This window comes from Cervus elaphus, chromosome X, assembly GCF_910594005.1.
Source record: "Cervus elaphus chromosome X, mCerEla1.1, whole genome shotgun sequence".
In the NCBI taxonomy this organism is placed as follows: domain Eukaryota; kingdom Metazoa; phylum Chordata; class Mammalia; order Artiodactyla; family Cervidae; genus Cervus; species Cervus elaphus.
In genome coordinates this window covers 53,071,550-53,088,681 of record NC_057848.1, presented here as the reverse complement: position 1 = coordinate 53,088,681, position 17,132 = coordinate 53,071,550, and the positions used below count along the sequence as shown (strand labels likewise).

The following is a 17,132-nucleotide window of genomic DNA, read 5'->3' as shown; positions in this document are numbered from 1 at the left end:
CAGCAATGAAGACCCAGCACAACCAAAAATAAATACATAAAAAAATTTTTTTGAAAAGAGAGAAGAGAAGAAAGGGGAAGAGAGAGAAAGAAGTTGTTTTAAAAAGATAATAACAAATATCATTACAAAAAATTTAAGAGAATAAAATAAGTTCTAAAAGGAGGAACCAATAAAGAATGCATAGAGCAAGAATGACAATAAAATATAATGGAAGTAAAGAGAATGGAGGGAAAGAGGGAGAAAAGAAAATCAAGATTTTTGAAAGGATGAGGGAGCTTCCAGTTCAAGATGGCAGAGTAGAGGACATGCAGTCATCTTCTCCTGCAAGAGCACCAAAATCACAACTAGCTGTTGAACAACCATTGACAGGAGGATGCTGGAACCCATCAAAAAAAGATACCCTACTTCCAAAGACAAGAAATTGCAATGATATGGTAGGAGGGGTGCAGTCACGATAAAATCAAATCCCATACCTGCCAAGTGGGCAGCCCACAAACTGGAGAACAATACCAAAGAAGTTCTCCCACTGTTGTGAAGGTTCTGAGCCCCACATCAGGCTTCCTAGCCTGGGGATCCCGCAAAGGGACTGAGACTCCCCAGGGAATCTAACCTTGAAGGCCAGTGGGATTTGATTACAGTACTTCCACAGGACTGGGGGAAACAGAGACTCCACTCTAGGAGGACATGAACAAAATCTTGCACACGCCAAGACCCAGGAGAAAAGAACAGTGATCCCACAGGAGGTTGAACCAGACCTCTCTGCTAGTATTGAGAGTCTCCTGTGGAGGCATGGGTCAGCAGTGGTTCACTGCAGAGATGGGGGTGCTAGCAGCAGCAATCCTGGAAGGTACACCTTGGCGTAAGTCTTCTTGCAGATCGCCATTAACCCTACCATAGAGCCTGTAGACCCCAGGGCTGGGTCTTGCACACTAAGTCACTTCAGTCGTGTCCAACTCTTTGAGACCCTATGGATTGTAGCCCACCAGACTCTGTCCATGGGATTCTCTAGGCAAGAATACTGAAGTGGGTTGCCATGCTCTCCTCTAGGGGATCTTCCCGACCCTGGGACTGAACCTGTATCTCTTATGTCTCCTGCATTGGCAGGCAGGTTCTTTACCACTCGGGCCACCTGGGAAGCCCTGGGGAGGGAGGGAGTGCAGGTCCATCCATCAGCAGATAATTGGATTAAAGCTTTACTGAATATGGCCCTGCCCACCAGAGCAAGACCCAGTTTTTCCCACTGCCAGTCCCTCCCATCAGGAAACTTGCACAACTCCCCTAGCCTCATCCACCAGGATACAGACAGAAGAAGCAAGAAGAGAACAATCCTGCAGCTGCCAGAATGAAAACCACATCACAGAAAGTTAAATCAAAATGAAAATGCAGAGAGTTATGTCCCAGATAAAGGGACAAGATAAAACCTGAAGTGGAGATAGGCAACATAAAGGATTCAGAATAATGATAGTGAAGATGATCCAAGATCTCAGAAAAAGAATGGAGAAGATGCAAGAAATGTTTACCAAAGACACAGAAGAACTAAAGAACAAAAAACCAGATGAACAATACACTGGAAACAATCAGTAATAGAATAACTGAGGCAGAATGGATAAGTAACCTGGAAGACAGAATGGTGGAAATCACTGCCACAAAACAGAATATAGAAAAAAGAATGGAAAAAAAAAATGAAGACAGCCTAGGAGACCTCTGGAACAACATTAAACACACCAACATTCACATTATAGGGGTCCCAGAAGAAGACAGACAGAAAGGACCTGAGAAAATATTTGAAGAGATAATAGCTGAAAGCTCCTCTAACATGGGAAAGGAAATAGTCAGCCAAGTCCAGGAAGCACATAGAGTCCCAGGCAGGATAAACCCAAGGAGGAGCACACCAAGACACATAATAATGAAACTGACAAAAATGAAAGACAGATAAATATTAAAAACAAGGGGAAAACAACAAATAACATACAAGGGAACTCCCATAAGGTTATCAGCTGATTTCTCAACAGAAACTCTACAAGCCAGAAGGGAACAGCATTATATTAAAGTGATGAAAGGGAAGAACCTACAACCAAAACTCTACCCGGCAAGACTCTGCTTCAGATTTGATGGAGAAATCAAAAGATTTGCAGACAAGCAAAGTTAAGAGAATTCAGCACCACCAAACCAGCTTTACAACAAATGCTAAAGGAACTTCTCTAGGCAGGAAACACACGAGAAGGAAAAGACCTACACAAAATAAACCCCAAACAATTAAGGAAATGGCAATAGTATCATATATACTGATAATTACCTTAAATGTAAATGGATTAAGTACACCAAACAAAAGACATAGACTGGCTGGGTGGATGAGAACATGTGCATATATGCACTTCCACTTACCATATCACTCTACTGAACCCCAAAATTGTATGTAATTTTTTTATATTGTTAGGATAATCATGTTTCCATTATGGCTTGCAATTGTAATTATCTTTTATTTTTTTTTTATGGAGGTGAGTTTTTTTCCATTTATTTTTATTAGTTGGAGGCTAACCTTTTATTTTTTGTCTGACTATTGATTGTGAAAACTGATGAACATCTTTTACTATTGTGGTTACCTAACTGTTATTCACTTAATACCATTGTATTATGATTGGTCAACAGAAAATAATAAAGTTCTACATCACTAAAACTACCATTTAATAGAAAAACTTGTAATCACTTTTTAAAAACCAGATGCATATCAGAAATATCTTGGAATTTTTTGAAAAATACAAATGCCCAGGTATTGCTTTTTTTCTCCAGAGCTTCAGATGTGTTTCTAATGAGCAGCTATGTTTAAAAGCAACTGGACTATATGATGATCTTTTACTTTTATCTAGTTTGTTTCACTTTTCCTATTTCATATTTAGTGCTCCCATTTCATTTAGTTTATGTTTTCCAATGTCTTTTTTTTTTTTTTGACGTTCTTTCTCAAGCCTTTATCAAGTGTAGTAGAAGAGCTTTTGTATACGTATAGAGAGAGATATATAGTATGGGTAATATATATACATATATTTTAGAAAGCTTATGAATTTTTGCCTAGCTAAAAAAATTATGACATTTATGGCATTCCACTTACTATGAATAGAATGCTAGATTCCTAATTTATATATTCACTCAGAAGTTAGATATAGTTCCATGTATTTTGCATCTGGTATTCCTGCTAAAAGTCTAGAAAGTTTATCACCTTAGTGATTTTTTAAAAATTTGAATGAGGCTTGAAACTTCTAGTCCAATTCTGAGGATATAAAGAAATACTATGTTGTAAAAAAAAAAGAAAAAAAAAAGAAAATCAACATGTGATACAGTTACTAAATAAAGTGTAGACTTTGTCCAAGTTTCACACACACAAAAAGAGTGGATATATGTATAACTGATTCACTTTGCTGTGCATTTGACACTGACACAACATTGTAAATCAACCCTACTCCAACATGTAAAAATTGTTTAAAGGGATGAGGCTAGGAAAAAATATTAAATAAAAAACAAAATGTGAGTGAGAGACACTGAGGAGATTAAAAAGAGATGCTGATAAAATTAAATATAATTGAAGGCATGGAGAGAGAGAGATCTGAAAGGAATCAGTTTAAAATGGTAAAATAATGGTACATTGATGACTATCAGATGACAGGTTGATAGATGGATATTCATAAAGGAGAAAGCAGTAGTAGTAAGACAGGACAAAGAATACAGAAAATGAGAGAAGAAAAGAAAGTTTTTTTTTCAAAGGAGAAGTTAAAAGAAGAAAGGAAGAATCGATTTATAGATAAAGGATGAGTCAGGGAAAAGAATGGCATACAGAAGGAGAAGGAATGTAAGAGTGTGATGGAGGATCAGTAGGAAAACCAAGTACAACTGTGTGATGTGCGAATAGTTAAAAGCAGAAGGCAATAAACTTAACATAAAGCTAAATGATTGATGCCTATGAGGATAGCCAGCTAGATAGGTAGGAAATTTAGGTAGAAAGAAGTTTTTACAGGAGAAGGCAGTTGTAAGGACAAGAATGTATAAAGAAAGAGAGGAAAGGAAAGAAAAAAGTTTTAAGAGTAGTAATAGAAGAAGGGGGCAGGGAGGAAGGAAAGGCTAAGGAGGAAAAACGAAGGAAGACAAGAGGGAGGAAGGGTGGTAGGGTGGATGATGAAAGGAGGTAGGAGGAAGGAATAAAGACGTGAGGAAAGGAAGGAGAGACAGGAAGGAAAGAGAGAGGAGGGACTTCCCTAGTGGTCCAGTGGCTAAGACTCCGAGCTCCCAATGCAGGGGGCCTGGGTTCCATCCCTCTAGGTAGGTAGAACCTTAAAAGGACAATCCAGTACAGACAGTGTAAAGAAAGGAGAGAGGAATGGGGAGCGAGGGGCAGGGAGAAAGAGAAGTTTAAAAAGAAGCCAGTATAAAAGCTTAAGAAGGAAGAAGAGGGACTTCCCTGGTGGTCCAATGGCTAAGACTCTGCACTCCCAACGCAGGGGGCCTGGGTTTGATCCCTCATCAGGGAACTAGATTCCACATACCATAACTAAGACCCAACCAAATACACAAATATTTTAACCATAATAATAAAATAAATTTCACTTTAAAGAGAAATAGTGAGGAAAAGAAAAATCTTTAAAAATAGGAGACAATGCAAAAAGAATGGAAGAAGAGTGGAAAGAGAGAACTAGGGAAGGAATGGAAGAAGGAAAGAGGAGAGAAAAGGGATGACAGAAGGAAGAGGTAAAAATAGAGGAGGAAAGACAAAGAGACGAGGACAATGAATGAAGCAGAGCTAGAAGGGACAGAAAAAAAGCTTTTAAAGAAGGACAAAAAGAAGAGGCAAGATAGAAAGGAGGAAGTGGGAGGAAAGACAAGTCTAAAATGATGAGCCTGTAGAAAGTGTAAAATATAAAAGAAATGAAACAGAGTGTGAAGGGCTTGAAAAGGACACATTAATAAGAAAATTAAGCACAATTGTGGACAGTGGGGAAAGAAATCTGAAAAGAAGCTAGTTAAAATATTTCAGTGATATAAGATTCATAGATGAATTGACAGGAGGGTAGGTTGATAAGTAGGAAAGTATATAAAATATAAATAGATAGAACCATAAATAGGTGATTGATAGATGATTAATGGTTAGATGGATAGATAGGTCTTATTTTTAAAAAGAACCGAGTTTTTAAAAGTCAGTGCATAAAAGATAGAAAAAGAGAAAGGGAAAGAAGTTAAAAAATATTTTTCAAAGGGGCCAGTACATAGAGAATAAAAGAAAAAGGGAAGATGGGCAGGACAGGATAGGATAGGGTAAAATAGGAAAGAGAAACAGGAAGGCAGGGAAGCTGCATGCAGACAGGCACAGAGAAGAGAGAAATACAGAAAGAACAAGAAAATGAACAGAAATAGAATAACAGAAGGAAAGAATGGAGGAAGAAAGGAAGACAGATGAAAGCAAAAAAGAGAATAGGTTTCAAATGGAATAAATTATAAGAAAATGTAAAATAGAGAAAAATACGAGAATGAGAGACAGAAAGGAAAGAAAAAAGGAGAGTCAGAGACAGAAAGGAAGAATGTCTCACAGGCCAAAAAGTTTTAAAAGTAGGAGCCAATTTAAGAGTGAGTGACAGCCGGATACAGAGCCAGCCAGCTAGGTAGATGGATAAGTAGAAAGAACAGGTTTGTAAAGGAGAAAGCAGTAGTAAAGATAATAGCAAAATGTATAAAGAAAGGGAGAAGGAATCAAAGAAAATGTTTTGAAAAAGAAGTAGTATAAACAAAGCAAAAGAAGAATGGAAGGAAGGAGGAAGGGAAGACAAAAGGAAATGGGAGAGAGAAGGGGGAGGGAAGAGGAAGGAGACAGGAATGAACAGAAGGAGAGAAAAGCAAATGAAAGGATGAGAGAGAGAGCATGGGTGGATGCATGGAGAAAGGAAAGGAGGAGGCAGGGGGAAGGAAGAAAGACATGAGGAAAGGGTGAATGGGCAGTGGACAGCAAGCAGGGAGGAAGGAATGAAGTGAGGGAGGGGAGGGGGAAGACATGCATGCAGGCAGGGAAAGAAGAGAGACAGGCAGAGACCATGAAAGAAATGGAGTGAGGAAAAGACAAAGAGGAGAAAGTGAGAGGAGGCAGGAAGGAGGAAAGAAGAAAGGGAGGATGTAGGGAACAAGGAGAGAAAGCTCTAAAAAAGAGGAACTCAGTTAAAAACAAATAAATAAAGATTCATGGAGAACAGCTAGGTAGTTTGGTAGGTTGATGGACAGACGGGTAAGTAGACAGGATTTTATGTGGAAGATCTAGTTTTTAAAAGTCAATATTAAAAAGATAAGTGAAGAAGAGAAACAGGTTTAAAAGAGGAAACCCAAAAAATGAATATAAGAGGAAGAGAGGGGGAAGGAAGTAAAGGAGAAGGAAGGAAAGGAAGAAGGAGGTCAGGAAGGCAGGAAGTAGGGGAGATGGGGAGGGAAGGAGGAAGGCAGGCAGGCAATAAGTTTACAAAGGATGGGACTTGCATGCTGGCTCAGTGGATAAGAATCCACCTGCCAATGCAGGGGACACAGGTTCGGTCCCTGGTCCAGGAAGATCCCACATGCGGTGCAGCAACCAAGCTCACGTGCTACAACTACTGAGCCCACACTCTAGAGCCTGTGAGCCGCAACTACCGAGCCTGTGTGCTACAATTACTGAAGCTCTCATGCCCTAGAGTCTGGCTCTGCAATGAGAAGCCTGCCCACCGGAACTAGAGAGTAGGCTCTGTTTGCTGCAACTAGAGAAAGCCTGCAAGCAGGAACAAAGACCCAGCACAACCAAAAATAAATAAAAATTTAAAAATAAAGGATGAGTCAGTAGGAAAGACAGCTAAAGAAGGGAAGAGAATGTAAGAGTGAAAATGTAGGAACCATTTTCCTACAAAAAACCTAAAACAGTTGTGTGGCAGGGGACAGATTGTAAAAGTAGGAGTCAGGAAAGCAAAGACAAAAATAAAGACAAAGATAAATGGTTGAGAGCTGAATAGGTAGGTAGGCAGTTATACAGATGATAGGTAAGTAGGGAGGTAGGTATATCATTTTTAAAGTGGAAGCCAGTAAGGAGGAATGCATGAAAAAGAGAATGAGGAAGATCAGGAAGGAAAAAATAAAAGGGGAGCCAGCAGAAAGAGAGTAAAAGGAGGATGGGAGGAAGGAAGACAGGAGGGTGGGAAGGGTAAAGATAAAGAAGGAAGGAAGGAAGATAGGAAGAAAGGATGGTGGAACAGAAGTAGGAAATAATGAAGAAAGAAAAGAGGTTTATAAATGATGAGTCAGTAGAGGAAAGTGAGAAAAAGCAGAAAAAGACAATGTGAGAATGAGGGGGAGAACCAATAAAGCCAAGTACAATTGTGTGTGATGGAGGGAGATGGGTTTAAAAAGTAGAAGTCAGTTTTTTTAAAAAGAGAATACAATATAGATGGATAGACGGCTAGGTAGGTAGAGGGATGGGTAGGTATGGCAGATAGGTAGGTAGATGATAGGTAGAAACATACATACATACATACATACATACATACATACATACATGCATACATACACACATAGAACTGATTTGGAAAAGGAGAAACCAGTGAAAAGTCAATATGTGAAAGGTAGAGAGTTGGAAAGAGAAGAAATGAAATTAAAAGTGGATCACTAAATAGTAAAAAGAAAGAGAAAAGAGAGGACAGGAGACAAGATGTGTTAGGAGGGACAAAAGAGAAAGAAAAAAGAACCAGATAAAAAGAAGTTTTAAGGGAAAGCAGAAAAGACTTCACTTTTTAAAAAAATGAGCAAGAGAATGGGTTCAAGAGAACTTTTAAAAAGGACCAGTCAGTAAACACAATGTGAGAGGGAAGAAAGAACGAAAAGTTCGTGAAGGAAGAGTCAGTAACAAAAGCTCACGGTTCAGTTCAGTGAGATGAGGCTGTAACCTTCTGCCTCTGAGACAGTACATCACTTTAGCAGCCAGCTTTCTCCCTCCATCTTCAACTGTTAACTTCCCCTTCCAGTAGGAAGAAAGTTTCAGGTAGGCACCTTAAACAGTGCCCACCTCAAATGCTTTTTGAAAAAGAAAACATAAAAGAACTTGATGTTCACAGTATTACAGAGGCGACAGGAGAATGAAGATGTCTATTTCACATGTGAAATTGACATATCACTGTAACAAAGCCATCATGTTCTACCACGTCGACACCAAGGAATACACATAACTCTAATGAAAACCCAATTAGCACACATATAGTTTAGAATCCTTTTGTCTATTTCTGAATGATTAGAAACAGGAACAGCAGTCATGTTTTTCACAAATCAGGTATATATATGTATGGTTGCCTCAGCCAGATTTTTGAGGCACAACCAAGAATTGTCATGGCCATTGTGGGGTCTCCAGCACATGGCCTCCAGGGTCTCTAGCACAGGTATTATACTGGTCTGCATCCCTACACAAAGAAAAAGCCATGTGCTTCTTGAGCAGGACAGAGGGATGGAGTTTTTTCCCTTTTGCCAGAAGACAGTTCTGCCCCCCACCCCCGAGTAGAGCTTTAACTATACAAGATAATATTATAAAAGTGATTGTCCTGCCTCCCCTTCACATCTATCCTAAGGTTTCTTAACCTTGCCACTATTAGCATGTTGCACTAGATAATTGCTTATTATGGGGACCATCCCATGCATTGTAGTATGTGTAGCATCATATGTGGCCCCTATCCACTAGATGCCAGGAGAAATCCCCCTCTCTGATTTGTAACAACCAAAAATGTCTCCAGACATGTCCCAATTCCATTGTCCTCTGGTATACAAATTTGCCTCCCACTGAGACCTACTACGTACCCTCTCCATTTTCTCCCCATATACAGATTAGGATATGGTTCTCCCCCTAGTGGGCATAAAAGGATAAATAGAATCTATCTTGAATAACTTTGTCATCACCACTATTTATTTTTTTTTTTATTTTAAGCTGCTTATCCAAAGATCAAGAAAATGAGTGTCACTGTCGGTCACCAGACGTCACACCAAGGACAAAAAAGTAATTGAAATAATTAGAAATACTAAAATAGTCATTTGTGCTTCTTTCCCAAAGGTGTTGTCTGGGGCAAGAGGTGTGGCTTATGTTTTTACTCCTCTAAGTGTCAGCAGTATGGGCATCACTGAGGCACAGTCCTAGGCACTGCCCCAGTACTGAATCAGAACCTGCATTTTCACAAGACCCCAGTGCATGACATGCACATTGACTTTTGGGGAACACAGGCTTCCATAGCTCCATGAAGGCAGAATAAAGTAAGGGTGCTTGGATGACTATTTGTCCTCTGCTTCCTCTGGTCTTCAGAGACATGCCCTATCTCCACTGAGATAGTGCTTGGCCTGTCATCATTCACAGTTAAATTGGCTATCACTGCAGTGACTCATGGTCTGCTCTCGCTGGGCTTACTAGAACCGTCTGGATTTCCCACTCCACCTGAGTCCTGACTGCCTGCTCCATAACACTCTGGGAGGAGCCTTCTTACCCCCAGCCCAATGACTCCTCTTGACGAGCTTCCCAGCTAGACCCTCAACCCTTTCTCAGCCATGTGTATACCACATGGGAACCAAGAATGGCTTAAGAAAGCAAAACTTCAATCTGTATGTAACATTCTTATTTAAAAAATATCTGAAACAAAAAAACAAGAAAGCAAAAACTCAAGGGGAAATAGGGAGAAGTGGGTCAAATGGTACATATTTTCAGCTGTAAGATGAATAAGGTCTGAGGATCTTATGTATAACATGGTGACTATAGTTGAAAACACTGTACTGTATAATTGAAATTTGCTAAGAACAACAACATGATAAATATGTGAGGTGATGGATGTGTTAATTAACTAAATGGGGGGGAGAAATCCTTTCACGGTATACATATATATCAAATCACCACAATGTACACTTTAGCTATCTTACAATTTTATGTGTCCATTATATAAGTCAGTAAAGCTGAAATGTTTTAAAACTGAAAGAAAAAGAAAGCAAAACCTCAGCGAGAGCCTTGCTCTGCCTGACCACACTGTATTACAAAGTTTGGAGTCCATGACCCCGGTGAGGAGGAAGTCGGAGTAGGGGTAGCCAAGGAAATCTCTTTCTGGAGTCTTAAACAGAGAGCTGAGCAATAGTTCTTTTCTCTCCATTAACCTCAGTTATCAGAAGCACCAAGGCCCAAAGTATGTAAAATGTGAAGCCCTGTCTGATTTCTTTGGTCTCCACTCACTCTCACACCTTCCCATTTTACCACCACCTCTGAGATGCTAAAGGAGTGGACATTTTCCCCCTAACTTTCCTAAAGTTATATCCTTTTTCTTCCTGAGCCACTGATAACTCTTATTTGGTAAGCTAAGGGTATCTCCAGGACACTATGAAGAATTTTCTCAACTAAGTATTCCAGGATGTTTCTACACAAAAAGGAAGATAAAACTTAAGGAAATTATTGAGACAACTGCATGGCTTGCAAGGCATAATGTCTTGGTTGTGTCATCATTTTGGGGGATGACAGATACTGAATATTACATGGATGTTCATCATGGCATTTGTCCTGTTAAAAATTCTAACCTCTCCTTCCTTCCCTAGCTCCACCCCCAGTAAGTGAAAGCCTATGAAAGATGAGGGTAGAGATCTTGAGGGTAGAGATCTTGTACTTAGAGAGTCAAAAATGAAAAAGTAATATAAAATTTAAAATATAGCCCTGTTGCATAATGGCTCTTTCTCACTTCTCAAGCCCCAAAAGTGAGTACAACAAAAGGTGGTCTCCAGACCTACATCTAGAAGGCATGATCACCATAAAAAAAAAGTAAAATATAGAAAAACATGTAATATATGTAATGTGACACTGAAATAAACTTGGGCAAAAGCCATGAACAAACATTTTACTGAAGATACACAGATGGCAAATAAGCGCACAAAACACTGCTTAATATCATTAGTCCCTAGGGAAATACAAATCAAACCACAATGAGATACCACTACACACCCAGTAGAATGTCTAGTAGAATTTAAGTAACTGACCATACCAAGTATTTGCAAGGACTTGAAGCAACTAGAACTGTCTGACATTGCAGATGGGAATGTAAAATGGTACAACCACTGTGGAAAACATTTTGGCAGCTCAAGTTAAACTACATCTGCCATGTGATTCAGTCATTTCACTCCTAGGTAGGTGCCCACAAGATATGAAAATGTATGTTCAGATAAAGACTTGTACATCAGTGTCCATAGCAGCATTATAGTCAAATTGGAGACAACCTAAATGCCCTTCAGCAGGCAAATGGATAAACTAGTGTATCCATACCATGGGATACTACTCAGAAATAAAAAGGAATAAAGTGTTAATACAGGCAACAATATTGATGAATATCAAAATATGCTGAATGAAGGAAGCCAGATCACTACCCTCCCCCGACAAAAAAAGGGTGGTACAACCCCTGTTTGATTCCATTTATAGCAAACCCTAGAGAATGCAAACTAATTTATAGTGAAGCAGATCAGTGATTGCCTGGGAGATAGGAGTAGAGAAAGGGATGAACTATAAGGGGACACAAGGAAACTTTTGGGGATGATGTAAATGTTTACCTTGATTATGGTGATGGTTTCAAGGGTTTATATATATATGTATATATATGCCAAAGCTAAATGGTATATATTTAAAATATGTTCAGTTTATTGTATTTCAGTTACAGTTCACTCAAGTTTAAAAATTAAATGATTTCTCTTCCATTTGCCTATAGGACCATCCCAGCATTTGTATAGTTCTCTAAAGACTCCTGAAAGAAGATCAACCTCCTTGCATTCTCCACATGATATACAGAGTAACACAACAGAACAAAAGGTAGAAAGCTGTATGTCTCAGGTGCTTTGTATTGGCCACTCATTTATCTGGTTAATTTTTCTTCCTAGGGGAATATCCCCATTCACTGGGCATGGTGCTGATTGGCTAGAAATAATGGAGTTCTACACAGATCTGAACTGTCTTCCTGGTAGAGAAGGTTCTGAGTCAGCTTCATGCTAAATGTACCATGTAGTTGAGCAGAAACTAACAAATATTTGATGATGATAACGATGATGATGACGATAGCTAATGTTTATTGACAACCTGCTGTGGGCCAGGTCCTAGTAGAAGGTAGGGGAAGGTGGAAGGAAGGGAAAGGGGGGAAAGTAGGTGACATAGGATACAAAGATAGAAAAGACATCACTGCTCTTGGGGATGCACTGTCCAAGGATCAGACACATAAACAAAAGTCCTTACAGTCAAATGAGAGGAGACTTTCATTTTGTATAAAATATGAAGCACAGAAAGTGTGGAGAAATAGCCCTGCCTAGAGAAATCTAAAAAAGCTTTATAAAAGGAGGGCTTCATTGAATAAGGTCTTGAAACATGAGTGGGACATTTTCAGATGAGTAGATGTGAGGATGTAGTGAGGCAGTATTGCAGACAGGCTTACAGTGTTAAGTAAAAGCATGAAAGTTCAAGCCAGCAAAACCAGAGCAGTGGAACAGAAGAGACTGAAATGGCAGGTTGAAGCCAGAGCTTTGTATCCCTTGCTGAAGTATGAATTTATTCTCTCAGTAGTAGAAAAACATTGCCTGTTTTTGAGTAGGATGTGAAATAAGAATGATTTGGGTTTTAAAAGATACTCTAGTTGCAGTGTGAGATAGCTACACAGAGGAGATTAGAGGCAGGATAGTTATGAGTCTACTGGGATAGTCCAGATAAAAATGATAAAGGCCTGAACTAAGGCTGTGACAATGAGGGTGAACCAGAGGCCACAGATTTAGGATATTTCAGAGTCAGAGTATTTCAGGATTTGGTGACTCAACAAATGTGTGGACCCAGACAAAAGGAGATGACAATGATGGTGATGATTTAATTTTTGTGTGCAGGTTTTGTATGCTGTCATAGTGCTGAGGCCTACTTCTATCTCAGAACTCATTATCCTCCATCATATTTGTCTGTCTTTTCTACTGGGTGATAAACTTCTTGAGGTCAGGAATTATGTATCTTAGTTCCAGGCAGTGTACTCCATAAATATTAGACTGGATTAAACTGGCCTTATCTGAAATAAACAGAACAATTCTATGCTTTCCGGAATGGAGCAGTGGATTATTATTATTGGTTATAGGATTATTATACCTATAACCAAATTGTGGAAGACAGACAAGTAGCAAGTTTGAAAAGATAGGAAAAGATAGCGTCAGTTCAGTTCAGTCGCTCAGTTGTGTCTGATTCTTTGAGACCCCATGAATCGCAGCACGCCAGGCCTCCCTGTCCATCACCAACTCCCGGAGTTTACCCAAACTCATGTCCGTCGAGTCAGTGATGCCATCCAGCCATCTCATCCTCTGTCGTCCCCTTCTCCTGCCCCCAATCCCTCCCAGCATCAGGGTCTTTTCCAATGAGTCAACTCTTCACATGAGGTGGCCAAAGTATTGGAGTTTCAGCTTCAGCATCAGTCCTTCCATGAACACCCAGGGCTGATTTCCTTTAGGATGGGCTGGTTGGATCTCCTTGCAGTCCAAGGGACTCTCAAGAGTCTTCTCCAACACCACAGTTCAAAAGCATCAGTTCTTCGGTGCTCAGCTTTCTTCACAGTCCAACTCTCACATCCATACATGACCACTGGAAAAACCATAGCCTTGACTAGACGGACCTTTGTTAGCAAAGTAATGTCTCTGCTTTTTAATATGCTATCTAGGTTGGTCATAACTTTCCTTCCAAGGAGTAAGTGTCTTTTAATTTCATGACTGCAATCACCATATGCAGTGATTTTGGAGCCCAAAAAAATAAAATCTGACACTGTTTCCACTGTTTCCCTATCTATTTCCCATGAAATGATGGGACCAGACGCCATGATCTTAGTTTTCTGAATGTTGAGCTTTAAGCCAACTGTTCACTCTCCTCTTTCACTTTCATCAAGAGGCTTTTTAGTTCCTCTTCACTTTCTGCCATAAGGGTGGTGCCATCTGCATATCTGAGGTTATTGATATTTCTCCCGGCAATCTTGATTCCAGCTTGTGCTTCTTCCAGCCCAGCGTTTCTCATGGTGTACTCTGCATATAAGTTAAATAAGCAGGGTGACAATATACAGCCTTGACATACTCCTTTTCCTATTTGGAACCAGTCTGTTGTTCCATGTCCAGTTCTAACTCTTGCTTCTTGACCTGCATATAGGTTTCTCAAGAGGCAGGTCAGGTGGTCTGGTATTCCCATCTCTTTCAGAATTTTCTACAGTTTATTGTGATCCACACAGTCAAAGGCTTTGTACTTGGGTACAATATAAGCTTCATTTTAAACTAGTTAAAGTGAGGTACCTGTAAAAGATATCCAGCAAGAGGTTAATAATGTGTATTAGCATTGAGACCAGCACCTAGTAGAGAGGTAGAGATGAGGGGAAGGGGGAGATAAGATATTGTATTATTCTGATTGCTTTAGAATCAGCAAAAGTGTCTTTTAGAAGAATAAGTACTAATTAATTTTTTTCTTGAATGTTAAACCATACAGAAAGATAGAGAAACAATTAGGACATCATATTCTTCAAATGATGGAGGTAAGAAAATAAACAGTATTTATAATTGCTCTGATATCTTTTGGTTAAATAATTCATTTTGTCATATAGTCTTCAAAGTTGTGCTTTTTTCCCTGATTATAAGATACATGATTAATTTGATAAAGGAAGATAGAAGAATTATTCACGGTGCTAAATATAAGCATCACCTTTATAAGTGATTGCTGGGAGAATAGGCCTTCTGGAATCGACAAGGTGTGAGGAAGTTAGAGTCTGCTGTGCCTGCCCCTGTAAGTTCCCGACAATGTGGCCATTAGAGAGTGCCAGTGAAGAGAATTCTCCCCAGGAAGGTCTCTTTCACCATCTTTTCTCCCCAGACATAAAAATCCACCCTGTTTCCCATCTCCAGGGCTGGGCTAGAGATTAGCTAAGTCTCTATTCATCTCCGTAAAAGATTCCCATGCATACCCTCCACACTTACTAAGAGCTCTGGGACATCTTCAGCTGGGCGGCCCATGAGTACCTCAGATCCAACACGTGCAAAAGCAAATTCATCCCCAAACCAGCGCTCTGCTCCTCTTAACTTTATTCAGGCACAAAACCTGAGTCATTTTTGACTCTTTGCTATTTGCTCCAGTCTAGTCTGCTTCCTTAAATTCATAACTTTCCCTTCCTTTCCATTCATACTTCCTGTGCCATTAAGCACTGTAATAATCAGTCTCCAATCTCTTTTTCTTGTTGATCTGTCCTACATTTTGCTATGAATGTAACCTTCCTGAAATACAGCTTTGGACATATAATTCCTCTACCCAAAAGTCCTCTATGGTTCCCCTTTGCTTACTGAATGAAGTGCAGAACAGTTTGTTCTAGGGCAGGGGAGTGGTGGGAAGTTTAGCTGGCAAAGTAACTTAGAGCCAGTAGTCAGGGAGTTCAGGCTTGTCCCTAATGGCAGCAGTGGGCCCCTGGAAGCTGGTAAGCAGGGGACTTCAAAAAAAGGCATCTTATACTTAGAGATACTGCCTTAACTTCCATAAATAAATATATTCTTGATTATGGTAATTTTAGACTTTATGGCAGCCCAGCAAGAAGAACTACATAATTTTTTCATATTTAAAGTTACCTCTTCTTTTCCCTAGAAACTACTACACTTCAGAGTCCAGATGTTTCTGCGAAAACACCAGGTGTCTATAGATACTCTCTACAGGATACTTCAAAACAACAGGCAAGTATACTTTTCTTTTGTCCCAGATACACATAGAACCAATGAAGTATAAAATGAGGATCAAGATTGACATAACACAATTTCATTCATTAAATAACAATTCAGAACAGTCTTATCCCCTGAAATTAACCATCCTATAGTAAGATTTTATTTTAAAAAATTGAAATGCAAATCCGCAGTAATAATCTGTTACTTCAGACTTCCAATGCTTATGGCTATCTGTTGGGTTAGTGTTGCCATACTCTAAGTGTAGGGAATATCAATAACAACTAGTAAGCTAACAAAAGAAAAATGGTGAGCTTGAGATTTTAAATGTGTTAAATAGATCCAAAATTTGAATATTTGTCTCAATTCTTAATAGAAATTACCAGAAACAACGTGAGTGTTCTCACTTAGCTCTTAGGTATGTAGGCTTCTTAAAAGATGAGCTTCAAGTCCATTCACACAGGAAGCAACATATTGGACTTTCATGAATCATTTCTCTTCTCATGCTGATGGGTTGTACAGAAACAGCCATACTGCCTCATCCTCTCCCCTTTGTAGTCAGTGATCACTCAGTTGATGGTGGGAAATTGACAACAAACATTTAGGGTACAGCCTCTGGTCACAACATCTGTCATCTCTGTGGGTCACCAATTGGTCATTCACTTTCAGACTCAAACCCACATCCTTGGCTCCGTTAGCACTGTATTAAATGACTCACCTGTTCTAAAAAGTTAACAGATTTTCCTATATCCTATGTTAAATGCATAGTAAGTGACAGACTCAATTATATGTAACTCTTCAAATGTAACATGTTAGCCACGATATGCTTTTCTATATAAACAAATATTTATGAAACACCTGCTATGTCCAGGGTACTGTGCTACTGTATTAACATCCATAATCTGTATTCTCAGTATCTGAAGAAAGAATCTTAACTGCCTTAAGACAGTATATTAGTTGCACATCAGGAGTTAATAACTTTTCTCACTTGCCTCACTGTGCATGTATGCTAAGTCGCTTTAGTCGTGTCCAACTCTATGCGAGCCTATGGACAGCAGCCCACCAGGCTCCTCTGTATACAGGATTTTCTAGGCAAGAATAGTGGAGTGGGTTGCCATTTCTTTCTCCATGCCTCACTATAGAGTCAGAAAAAAAAAGTATTTTCTGAGTGTAGTATGGATGGCAAACTTAATACTACCAGTACATATGTTACCCCCAAAATAAGCAATAAACAAATTTAGACCATTTGTTTTTTAATGCTTTAAAATACATTGGACAATATAAGTCAAATTGTCACAAATACCTAATTCATTTTGATAAATAGTATGACCACTTTTATCACAACAAAATCCAGTACTATTTTCCAGCTTATCTCACCCATCCATCAGTGTCAAGAAATGTACTTC

The 17,132-nt window shown here is 39.3% G+C and overlaps 1 protein-coding gene across 1 annotated transcript in view; it reads left to right on the top strand.

Moving 5' to 3' along the window:
• Nucleotides 1-16,317, top strand: part of LOC122690311 (fibrous sheath-interacting protein 2-like) — a 32,850-nt gene extending 16,533 nt beyond the window's left edge. The window contains exons 8-12 of the mRNA XM_043897370.1: nt 8,957-9,025; nt 11,745-11,845; nt 14,516-14,561; nt 15,656-15,741; nt 16,285-16,317. Coding sequence (XP_043753305.1) covers nt 8,957-9,025; nt 11,745-11,845; nt 14,516-14,561; nt 15,656-15,741; nt 16,285-16,317 — 335 coding nt within the window. The remainder of the gene's footprint in view (nt 1-8,956; nt 9,026-11,744; nt 11,846-14,515; nt 14,562-15,655; nt 15,742-16,284) is intronic.
• Nucleotides 16,318-17,132: the final 815 nt, after the last annotated feature.